Here is a 12,337-nt window from a genome sequence, read left to right as displayed (position 1 = left end):
ATTAATGCCCTAGAACTGCTGAGCTCACAGATGCTTTGCCTCTCCTCCAGCACCTAAGACTTGAAAAGTGGCAGGAGGACTCTTCACAAGAATACTGCAAACATACCTAGTGTAATTAATTTACTTTGTGAAGCAGGTAGTTTCAGACCTCTATTTGACCATGATAACTCGCATTAGAAATGACAAGTGTATCCCTCATGCAACATGAGGAGTTGGCATTGCTGCCTTGCAGAACTGGGGCCCTACTGTATGTTCAATTCCTGGGGTACCATAGAGTTTGTATGTTCTCTCCATATATGCATGGGTTTCCTCCTACAGTCCAAAGACATACTGGCAGGCTTCTAGGAAAATTAGCCCTGGTGTGAGTGTGTCTGTGTGTGCCCTGTGATGGACGGGCATCCTGCCCAGGGTGTACCCATTGCTTGCCAGGATAGACTCTGGCTCCCCTGTGACTTGATAAAGCAGTTTAGAAAATAGATGGATGGAAGTGCTTCTTCCATTATTGTTCTTGTGCTAACAAACAGGCACTGTCTCTGCTGACTTATTTTAGCTTTTATCACTTAGCTTTTTGCACTTTGGTTGACTTCTCAGCATTTTCTCACAACCCACATGGCTAGGGTGTCTTATATCATGATCAAAGAATGACAAATGACATCTGCAACAGGCGAGGTTCTGTTTTTTGGTGAGAAATAATGTATCACAGAATGGGGCTGTGAAAATCCTGTTATTACAACACTCCCATTACCATCCTTTTAGATCAAATCCATTTATTTCAGTCATTAACATCACCATCCACAACTGATGAAAAGCACTCAAAGTTCTGATTTTAATTTGGTTCACGATAAGATTCTACTGAACAAAAGTATTAAGTGTATTCTAAGCAGTTTCTGCAAGTATAACCAATTTCTTCAAGAAGCACACAGTTTTATGTTTGAATCCACATCAATATGAAATCCTAATGGATGATTTTCATTTCACAATGAATTAAAAATCAAGTCTGATCTGTTATACTGTACATCAATTACCAGAATTCACCTTCAATGCCCTTCAAAAGGCAAAGGCGGGCATTTTAACCTAAGATTTTAAGATGTGGGCAGCACAGTGACACGGTGGTTAGCATTGTTCGCAGTGCTCAAACCCTGGGTTCAGTTTGTACAGCATGTTCTCACAGTGTTCATGTGTGTTTCCTCCCATAGTCCAAAAACATACATTTTCATTAATTGGCTTCTGGGAAAATTGGTCCTAGGTGTGTGTCAGCCGGCCCTACAATGGACTGGTCCCGTCTAGGGTGTATGCAGCCTTGCACCTATAGACAGGCTCCGGCTGCTCCACAACCCCAAATTGGAAAAGCAGTTACATCAAATGGATTTTAAGAAATCTAAAAACAGGTAAAAACTGTTTTAATAGTTTCCCTCAGAAATTCTGAGATTTGTGGGCGTGTGGGAACCTTATTCCTAAAGCTAGCATAACCCATATCCTTGATGTTATCCCAAGCTATCAGGCTTCCTGTACTTTAACTGAAAATCCATGAACTAAAAAAAACTATTAAATGATTAACGTCCATTTTGCTCAAAAACGGCATTATCAACAACTCAATTACAGTTACAAAAGGGGTCCCACTTTGTGAGTTATTAAAATCTTTTGTTTCAAATCCCGAGAACCAGGAGACTAAACAAAGACTGGAATGTTCTTCCAACAGAATTAGGTTAGCAGAGGACAACCAACACAATAGCTTGGCTACACATTCTTGAATACGAGCTCTCCATTTCACAGAGAATTATTAAGCTGTGCAGTTTTCTTTTTCCAGACTTCACTGCCACATCATGTATACAGACCGATTCAAACTACATCGCAGGAGACTGCAAGCAAGGGAGCGTTGTGTGTACTTTGAGCACCTAAACAATCCTGGTTTTCTCACTCAGTGAACTTATTCACTGGAAGCTGTCCAGTGTTCACCCAGGCTAGTGCACACAGCCCCTCAAAGCTCATAATTCAGTGTACCAAAGAACAGAAACCGTTTGAGAGCTCCTTACTACATGTCCTCAGCTCACCTAAGAACAGGTCTCTGCATTTTCCATCTGGGAACCATTTCTCACCTAGACGAACTGCAGATAGGCCATTTTACATAACTCGTGAGCTGTAGGTACCCGCTTTCAATTACAGACTCATATTCCTCCATCAATAAAAGCTCTGTGGTTGCAGACTGTGTAGTATTATACAAAAATGAATCTGTTACTTTATTAGGGAAAAGATGTAACTAATAAACAAACCCCTTTCAAGATGATGGGCCTCCTCCGGCTCCAGACTATAAGCATGTCGGTGCTGATGTTCTTGTAAGCATTTGCCAGTATTGCCTGACGATGCTTTGTGATTGACCGAGATCTGCGTTGCTAAAGGATCTCTTGATAGAAAACAGCAGTTAAGCAAGAGCCATTCCATTTTCTCCACAAACTATCGCAAGAACCTTTTCTGATGAAGCAAAACATTGATTATCACATAAAATTACACTCATTTCTTTGCTTGTTCACAAATCATTAAGCAGCAAAATCAGATTTATTCCACCAATCCAGAACAGGATAAAGACCATATATAGAAAAATTCATTTTAATGAAGTGTCTGGAACTACATTATTAGCAGAAGAGATGGTCATAAATATTCATAAACACTGCAGGTACCCAGCAAAAAGTAAATAGGTCTTAAAATAAACAATGGAAGCAGTATATTTATTTTTGGAAGCAATATTTTATTTGTTTTACATATTTCTTTCGAGGCCTCTTTTCAAAGTAATCCATTATAATACTGGATCTATTCACATTAGTTTAATGCAAGATTACCACATAAAACATTTGACTTATTTACCTTTGAAAAATTTCTAATGACAAATTCAAATAAAAAAAACAATCAGTACAACCCAGTGCTAAAGGGAAAATATTTAATATTCAAATTTGTTTGGAAGAATTTTTGTAAAAACAAGGCCTCTGGGATTTATTCCCTACCCTAGTCTTCAAGATATTAACATCAGGATATACTACAGAAAAGAATGAGGAAATATTAATGAAATTGGTGATACAAAGCCGAATTAAGAGTCCTTTTATAACAGCATGAAGTGACTTTCAGTGATCAGGTGATTTGTTTCCAAAACATTTGCATTTATGAAATCACAAACACCATGTTCTGATTGGCACTGCCTATACATCCAAGTGCTACAGCATGTTTGTTAAAGGATTATGGAGATTACTGCCAGGAGAAGTATACCAAACTAGGAGAAAAATTAACAGGAATAATTAATGTGAGCCACAATGTGAGCTTAAGACATTTATTATTCTAACTGAAAGCTGAACTTGAGCAAATTCACTTACAGTGTTTTGCATTCCAACACAAAGACCAATGGGCAATAGTCTTTAACCCATATAATGCAAATTAACACACTGGTCTCGGGTTCCCAGCAGCAAAGACACCGCAAAGGCCTATTCTGCCTGCTTACTAATGTTTCCCCTCTGTAACAACGGCCAGAACAAAGTTCATGGGAAAGGATTTATTTCCTCCCCTGTCTAAGCCCACTCAGACTGGAACGATTCCCACAGCTGTTCCAACCAAGCTTGATTGGCCTAGAAAAAAAAACCAAGAGAATTTTGCACTCCAGAAGTGTCAGAAACAGCATTTTCATATAATATTGGGTGTATTTATTTTCTCATACACTATATTGGCCTTGTTCAAAACAGCAAATATTTTTAATTAGGATTTAATTTAGAAACTTTAACAATCCAGAATTCCCACTGAGCATTCTTTTGCTGTACACTGGAATTTGGTATATTATACATTAAATATACCTGCACTCCCGTGCATAAAAGCCATTTTATATTAATGAGTAGCAAATATTAACTGTAATGGACTGGTGTCCCACCCAAAGTGTATCAGTCTTGTGCTCACACTGAACCCGGTTAGGATCCAACTCACCGAGACCAGTATTAAATGTAGCAGCTACTGAATATGGATGGTTACTAATCCAGACAACTTCATAAAGGAGTGGCACACCATATGAAAAGCAAATAGCCAACAAGCGTAGTAAATTTTAGAATTGAAAACGGGTGACATGTCAGGCAATCAAAACCAGATTTTTTAGGTGTAAAATAGCAAGTCAGTAAAAGTATCTAACGTCTGAGTAAGGGGAAGATTAATATGGACTCCACACACTACAATCTAGTGAGCTCTCCCTTAATGCTAACAAAAACTGTCCCCTTAAGGCATGAAAAGCACAGACACATAACAGCCAAGGGGAGAAAATACCATACTGGGATTGAAACCATTAAAAAAACAGCGTCTGTACTCAGTACCAATTATTCATCTTGTGCGGCTGTTTGTTATAGAATAACAAAATGCTGACAATCATGAACTGACTTACGTATGCCCGACTTCAAAATGCAATGGAATTTACAGCACTAAGACCCAGAAGAAAGAAGCTCGCATCGCGAGTGAGAAGTGACCCCACCCTGAGAGACAAAGACCCTTTAAATCGTAATTCGGCTTTCTGAATTGAGAGAGCGATTCTCTTGAGGGTTACAATACTAACGCCCATACCGAATTAAACTAAAGGAAATCGGTTTTTTTTTTAAATACGAGTCTGTTTCCATTCACTGTGATTGACATTTGTATTAAGAGAGATAAAAAGGTGAAGCGTCATTAAATAAAGTTTAAAAACAAAAGGAAGAAATTTTAAATTAAACGTTTAACTTTTAATATTTCTTTCGTAAAAACTGTATACACAGCTTATGTCATTATGAATTCATGTAAACATCTCATACGTCTTGGAACTTCAGTTTTTCAGTCAGTTTTAAACAAAGACAAACATCCTTTGTACCACTGCTTTAAAGACGTACAAAAATATTATCATACAACAAAACGGACTTTTTAGCTTCCTCTGTAGCAGAGAAAGAAATACAATATTTTTACACAAAGACCAGTGCCGCCACTGAATATTTTTTTTTACATTTTCTCAGAAGCACAAGCCCTTGAAATCGGCCACAGTGCAACAATGAAATACACATCATCCCAAAGTAAACGGTGCCGGGTTTTCATACGCAAACGACTGTGGTTTAATGGATCAGGCTAGTAGCATTACTATAGTAGCGGAGCAACAGGGAAGCAAACATACAATAAGTTACACGAGTGTGAAGTTCGGAGAATGCTACAATATTGATGTTTAAGTGCCTTGCTGTGGCATCGAAAACCTTATTGTGCAACAAGAAATAAAAAAAGGTTATCATTTTCCAAAACCTGACGCCTTTTTTCTTCCTTTCTTTACATCCAGTATAAAAAAAAACAGCAAAAGCAGCCACTTCATCATGACTGAAACAAAGCAGGCACCTTGTTTGCGAAGGCGGGGTGTTATTTTTTTTTAGATCATCAGCCTGCAGGACAAAACCCCGCAGTCCCCCTCCCTCTCCACCATTTCAACAGAGGTAACACCCGCTCGCTTTCTCTTCAGACAGGCATCTCCTCTCGCTTACGGTACAATGCAATCACTTCGTGGGTGGGGAAAAAAAAAGATCACCTCAAAAAGCCTACTTTCCACCTTTTTAAACTAGGGATTATTAAGATGCCAATTTCTTTATAAAGTGGTTTCAGAATGCAATTTGCTTCCCGGGGGGGGGGGGGGTTCCTCGCCCCCTCAGTCTCAATCTTAATGCAACAGACGGTGGTCGGATTTACAAAATAAAAAACAGAATTCCCCATAGATTAGACACCGCCACTAAAGAAACCCGATCATTTCACCCCGATTTCAAGACCTACGTTGCTTTGGCCTTTGCACAGCGCCCCCAAAACCCACCGTCAAAAACTGACCATCACAGTAAACGTCAATAGTCTGGTCTTTAACGCAAGTTCTGCCGAGGGGTCAAGCTCCGCACGACACTCTGGAGTCCTCGGTCACGCGAGTGCAGAGAAGGCGAGTCTCATTCAGTCCCATCTTATCTCGAGGTTTTTTTCCCCCTCTTTTGTTAAATCTCGGCACCAGACTAACTGGAGAGTGCCTGTCCCGTAACCTTTACCGCTTAAAAAATAAGGGATTTTTTTTCTTTTCCTTCAGTTCCGAGTCACGCAGCGACTGTCCTTCACAGTTCACAAAAGCTTGCAGCAATTCAAACAGCCCCCGGATGGTCTGGATCTCTTCTGCAGTGCGGCCCGGGTGGCGGTCTCGAACACCTCCCGCACCCCTTCCTTGGTTTTGGCAGAGCACTCCAGGTAGTCGTAAGCCCCGATGCGCACCGCCATGGCTCTGCCGTCCTCCGTTTTCACCGGTTCCTGCTTCATCCTGGACAGCTCGTTCCGGACGTTCTCGTCGTTCCGCAGGTCCTTCTTGTTGGCCACCAGGATGATGGGCACGTTGGGGCAGAAGTGTTTCACTTCCGGCACCCATTTTTCGGGGATGTTTTCCAGGGAGTCCGGGCTGTCCACGGAGAAGCACATCAGGATGACATCGGTGTCGGGGTAGGAGAGAGGGCGGAGGCGGTCGTAGTCCTCCTGCCCGGCAGTGTCCCACAGGGCCAGCTCCACTTGCTTGCTGTCCACCTCAATGTCGGCCACGTAGTTCTCAAACACCGTAGGCACGTACACCTCGGGGAACTCGTCTTTGCTGAAGACGATCAGCAAGCAGGTCTTCCCACAAGCTCCGTCTCCGACCACGACCAGCTTTTTCCGAATAGCGGCCATTCTTTCTCCTCAACGCTGTCGGGTTACACGCGGAGTGAAACACGAAGCAATCAGCAGAGTGCAAACGGAAAATCAGCTTATTGCAACCGTACTTCTGGAGCTAGCGCCGCAATCTTCTATCACCACCTCTTTCTACCTTTATTTCAGCCACTGCTGGAAATACCAACTTCCCCTGGTTTTAAAGACTAGGACTGCTTTCTTAATATAGCAAACCAATGGGAGAGAGATAGGTGAGGTCACCATTTTAGATGGCCGACGTGATTGGTTCTGCCTCCCCACTAGCCCGACCTAGGAGGAATGAATTACTCACCACGAGGATTCACGCGCTGTTCGGGGGATGAGCTCAATGTCGGGGTCTGCGCAGGCGTGAGCGGCAGACTGGGGGGATATGTGGTGGTCGGTGGAAAGCATAAGATTGATGCATCTGTTTGAATGAAATATGAATTCGTCACTGCTTTGCCTTAATTGTTTTTTTTTTCTCACGACGCTTTATATATCGTGTAAGATGTGTGGGGGTAAAGGATTCTCAATTTTTGCAAGTTTGATTGAATTCTATTGGTATGATGATAAAAGATTTGAATGTTATTTTAGCAATATTTTAAAGAGTCAACAGAAAATATGGGAAACTCAATGTAAGTTTGAACTATGTTGGTTAAAAGATTAAAAACGTGTTCTAGTCATAATTAGATAAGATACTGCGTTATATTTATTTGCCTCTTCATAGTCTAAGATATTTTCAATTCAATGATGATAATTAAAAGATAAAGATTTAGGCAAATTGTACTTTTTGTTTGCAACGGTTTTACTTGAACCGTTTTGTTCCTTGAATTTGAAAATGGGAAAAGATCCAATTGTTGTAAAAGACGTGGAAGTGGCTTCACTAGCTGTGAACACAACTTACTGTAGATATATGTATGTATGAAAATGCATAAAAATAAATCAAGGAATGGCTTTGATATATTCAGCTCCTGTAGTCCTCCTCCCCTCCTGCCCGTTGAACAACAGTTGCGGTCTCTGAGCAGCAATAGGTCAAAATGAAGAACAGTCACAACCCCCTCCACACCATTAAATACAGTACTGAGATTCGCGCCGTGGTTCAGCTCTACACGGGCTCTGTAGGAATTGGGGAACAAAACCTAATCTCCGTGTCTCACTCATCTCATTGGCGGTGAACAAACAAAAATAACAAATCAGCATATATTATTTATGCTACATCATCGCGCGTTATTTGGACATCCAAGATAAACTGTACTGCAGCTGAGCACTAGCGCAAGTTCATTTTTTAATTGAAATGAGGAAATAGTGACACCTTGTGGAAAACTTTTCCTTTGCTCAATTCAAACGTTCAAAAAGCTGTTTCCCATTATTACACATTATTACAGAAATATTTTGTTTGCAGTTTGATTTCGAGTAGTGTTGTATAGACCACGTGACTTATTGGGTTTTTTTTTCTTATTTGGTCCTACCTATGGGTTTATATCATACGTTAAGGAACACGTTAAGGAATGTGTTCTTATTCCTTCATTATTACTTTCATTGTATAATTTTTATTATAAAATATTGTATTTATTTCTGTTAGTGTTTAGTCAGAAATTCAGTTTCAGTGGGATTTCATATGTCTTAACTGAACAAAACAATGAGTAAGAGGAAAAGAAAAAGAATTTAGTTTCTAAAAATATCCTGTGCCATAAAAAGGTGTTACGTATGCAACACTAGATAAAGAATGGAAGATATGACATCATAATTGCCTGTTGTAACACCAGTTTCATACAACAGTCCATACCATGGATTCCAAATAAATGGAAGCTGTTCTGTGACAACAACTCATTTCACATTGGGGAGCATTGATCAGGGTAAACAAGATGAGTTCACTTCTCGGTAGAAAAGCCTAGTTCTCACATAAACTGTGAAAGGAAAATAAATATGAGAACACAAAAAATGAGATTTGCATAGAGGGGAGAGTATTCATTCCTTAATACATACATTCCTCATGAATCTTCATGTCTCATCCATTATACCTGAAAGAGCTTCTTCTGTCTTAACACGCATGGCAAAGGTTTTTTTTATTTATTTATACAGAGAATAATCAGAATTAAAAGAAGACAGAAGGCTCATTAAAAAACAGGATCGACACATCCCAATAAGATCTGTGACACAGAATAGTTTAACTAATTAGAGAGCATAAACATAAGGTTCAATGACAGCCTGAAAAAAAAAAATCCAAATTTAAACAGCTTTTTTCAATCAGGGAAATCTGGGGTGCTTTTAACGCTGTGGATTATCAAGCTTCAAAAATACCCTTCTTCTTTTATGTAGTGTTTAAAAAAAACTGGTATTTCTAATTCTAGAATTTCTCAGTAGTGCTATTAATATCCACATTATTTTTTAATATAAAAACAGAAAAGAAACTTGTGTTAACTCTGATTAGTTTTGATTATGGTGTAATCTTCCATGCATCAGCTGTGTTATATTTCAGTAATATGTATTTCCTTAAACTGTGGGTTTCAAAATCAGACATCACTACTGAAAATACAGCATAAACAGTGGAGGTATCTTAATCTAGTTCTAATCTATACAGTATTTCATTCTAGTTTTCACTCAGCGAACCCTTGCGTGACTTCTGCTGAAGTTTGAAAAGGATGCCGTGCCATTCTGACCCTCAGACTGCAAGGAGCAACATGTTGAAATAACACACCTTTTCCACTTTTAAAGCCATTAGGTTGAAAGGTCAATACAAAGATCAACATGTTGGACTACTCACAATGCAGCATTGTTTTTTCTTGGGCTGCTGAAGAGCTGAGTTAACAACAATCACATGTTGCACTCTGAGGTTTAGCCTGTAAGGCAGGGCTTGTACCCCTAAGGATCAACCTTGGAAAAGAAAAGATGAAAAGGAAAATATTTTTTAAAAAGTCATCTGCCTTTAAGGCTGTCACTAGTGTTTTTCTCTCAGGTTTCATGTGAAGGTGTTTACAGGAAAACAGAAACTTCCTCCCTACTGTCCCTGCCAGTGTCGTGGTTTGGGAGCGTCTCTCTGTGAAAGGTCATGAGTGATTGGCTTAGCTACACCCTTCTGTCATCCTCACAGAGAAAGCTCTTAAGGCACAAGGAAGTTTTTAAACAATATTTTTTGTCCTCGCGTTATTAGATGGCTTCAAATCCATACATTTTATTAAATATACATTTTTTTTCGAATCTGAGTATGAACTCAGCACTTTGATGTCCTTAGAGTGTGCTAACAGAAAATCAAATAAGCAAAACCATTTCATTTACACTTCTGTTTACATTGATTTTATATGTTGCAGCTATATCTTACAAGATAAATGCACTAGAGCAGTTGTTTCCCAACCCAAGGGATAAACTCACATGTCTTTCCTTATTTACCACACTGGGGAGATAGGGCCTTATTAAGTGGGTACTCGTGTGTGATTTTCAAATATTGCAGATAAGGAAGATTCCTGGGCCATTAAATCCGATTATCATTATCCTAAAGGGCCTTGTTTTGCTGCCATCTTCTGGAGAGTGAAGTTTAGCACAAGCAAATTATGCAGTTGGCTAAACCTGCAAATTTATAAGGCTTTATAAGTGACTGACATTTTGACAGCATACAAGAAGCATGCTTTAAGTGAGCCAATACTTTTTGTGAAGGAGATTTCCTGATGAATTTTCCTACTTTTAGAAGACCAACATATCTTTTGCATCTGGTCAGGATGCAAAACCATGCCTTGGTAATGGTCTTAGACCGTTTAGCAATGAGTTAATGCACTGCCTTTGCAGCCACAGGTACTGTATCCTCCCATCCTGAGAGAACTTCATACTTCATAGCAAAATTAGTCAACTCTTTTAAGGGATACTCACTGGTCCTGGTCTCAGTCTGTATTTTCCAAAACAGTGAGAGGCATCCTTAGCCATGTGGAGGGCTGCATCTGTGTTGCCCCAGCAAACCGCCAACACTGCAATTTGCCGATGAGTTGCAAAACATTGTCCCTCTTTATAAATCCGTATTTTACTTGTCACACCAGCTCCCACAGGAGCGCTGGTCAAAGCACTGGAAACACCTCAGAAAACCGTAGAGTTTCTACTGAAGCCAATCAGCCAGTTGTCATGAAAACAATTAGGAAGAAGATCAGTTCCAAGAAATCGCAACTAAATAGTCACTTACTTCATTTAGCAGAATATTTAAGACCAGTCTCCATGTCACATTCCCATTCAGTGTTTGAGTTTTTACTTTAGTTTCAATGCTTAGTTTCTCTCATGCTTTGCCTGTTTCTCCCAGCTACGTTTTACACTTGTGCTTCTGAGTATGTCTCTGGTTCACCTCTGTGCTTTGCCTGTGTTGTCTGGTGTTTTGACTCACCCTGTCTTGACCTTGGTTCAGATTCTTCTATGTGCTTATTCCTAGCTATGAACCTAACTTGTTTACTACAACTACACATGGATTTGCTGTTTGCTCTTTTGCCCAGTCTTATTGGCTTCGAGCCTTGCTTCACTTTCAACGATGACTTTGGATTATGTCTCTCTGTCTGCCCACCTGCCTCCCTTCTCTTATCAGCCTTATTGCCTGAATTCATCTTCACTAGAGTCCATCTCATTTCCTCTGACCACTGCTGTCAGTCAGGTAAGAGTTGCAGTATTAAATTTACTGCTCAACTGTTGTGAAAAACCCAAAAGTCGGAGTTTGAAGTTTGGAGAGCTTCTGGAGAGTTTATTTCTAGACTCACCCAGGGGTCATACAATTGTAAATGCTAAGTCTTTTAAGAGCAGTAATTTGAAGATGAAGTGTAATGATTGTCACATTCACCTGAGGATGGAAACTGGGCAGAAACTAGTGTGGATCTCCAAACAGCTGTCAACATACAGTATTTCCTGAGACACATAAGAACTTACAATTAACATTCAGAAGATGAATCCATGAAGAATGTAGTGCACTCTCTAGATTGGGTGATACAGTACACAGCAGGACAGTGGGACAGCAGGACAGATGAAAAGAAAAAGAAAAGAAAATGAAGGGAAAACGCAGTCTCAAACGCTCTTGTCACAGTTCCCTTCCTGGACTGTTGCTGGAAGATTTTCGTCCCTCTGGGGAGGAGTTCAGTGGGTTTTAAAGGGCTCCCACAGTTGTGGCTCATCCTTAATTAGCCAGGGCAGCTGTGGTTGCTAAGGCAACACACTGCTCTTAATCCAGGGCTCCGCCTCCACACTGAACACACCCCTGCATTATGTCACACCCTGAGGAAGAGGGTATTTAAAGATCAATACAACTTCAAATACCCTCACTGTGAAACCAAACTTATGGTCTACAATGCAGTCCTCATTCCTACTTTACTGTACAGGGCTGAAACAAAGACAACATACTGTATAGGAGATATTCAAAAGTGCAAGGATCATATCCCTCTTTTAACACTGTTATGCAGGGTTTTATGTATCCCTTAGGTAAACTGACAAACAAATATCAATGTTGTCTTCCAAGCAGGCATCATAAACATTGTGATGTTCATTCATCGTCAGTCCCATTTTGTAGGTCATGTCATCCAGATGCAATACTCTAGGCTCCTTAAGAAGTTTCTCTTCTCCCAAATTAGCCAATGCAAATACACCAGAGGAGGACAGAAGAAGTTATGAAGAAGTG

General features: G+C 40.0%; 1 protein-coding gene across 1 annotated transcript; it reads right to left on the bottom strand.

Annotated features, from left to right (window-relative positions):
• Positions 1-2,722: 2,722 nt before the first annotated feature.
• Positions 2,723-6,971, bottom strand: LOC148839873 (rho-related GTP-binding protein RhoB). Its single transcript, XM_088909713.1, has one exon. It carries the CDS (start codon positions 6,706-6,708, stop codon positions 6,118-6,120), a length of 591 nt encoding a protein of 196 aa, XP_088765839.1. The 5' UTR covers positions 6,709-6,971; the 3' UTR covers positions 2,723-6,117.
• Between the last annotated feature and the right edge of the window lie 5,366 nt (positions 6,972-12,337).

This window comes from Atractosteus spatula, chromosome 2 (genome assembly GCF_055471065.1).
Source record: "Atractosteus spatula isolate fAtrSpa1 chromosome 2, fAtrSpa1.hap1, whole genome shotgun sequence".
Taxonomy (NCBI): Eukaryota; Metazoa; Chordata; class Actinopteri; order Semionotiformes; family Lepisosteidae; genus Atractosteus; species Atractosteus spatula.
This window is presented reverse-complemented; position numbering and strand designations above follow the sequence as displayed.

Excerpts from the sequence above, each read along its gene's own strand:
- LOC148839873 (XM_088909713.1), bottom strand. The coding sequence starts at position 6,708 with ATGGCCGCTATTCGGAAAAAGCTGGTCGTGGTCGGAGACGGAGCTTGT.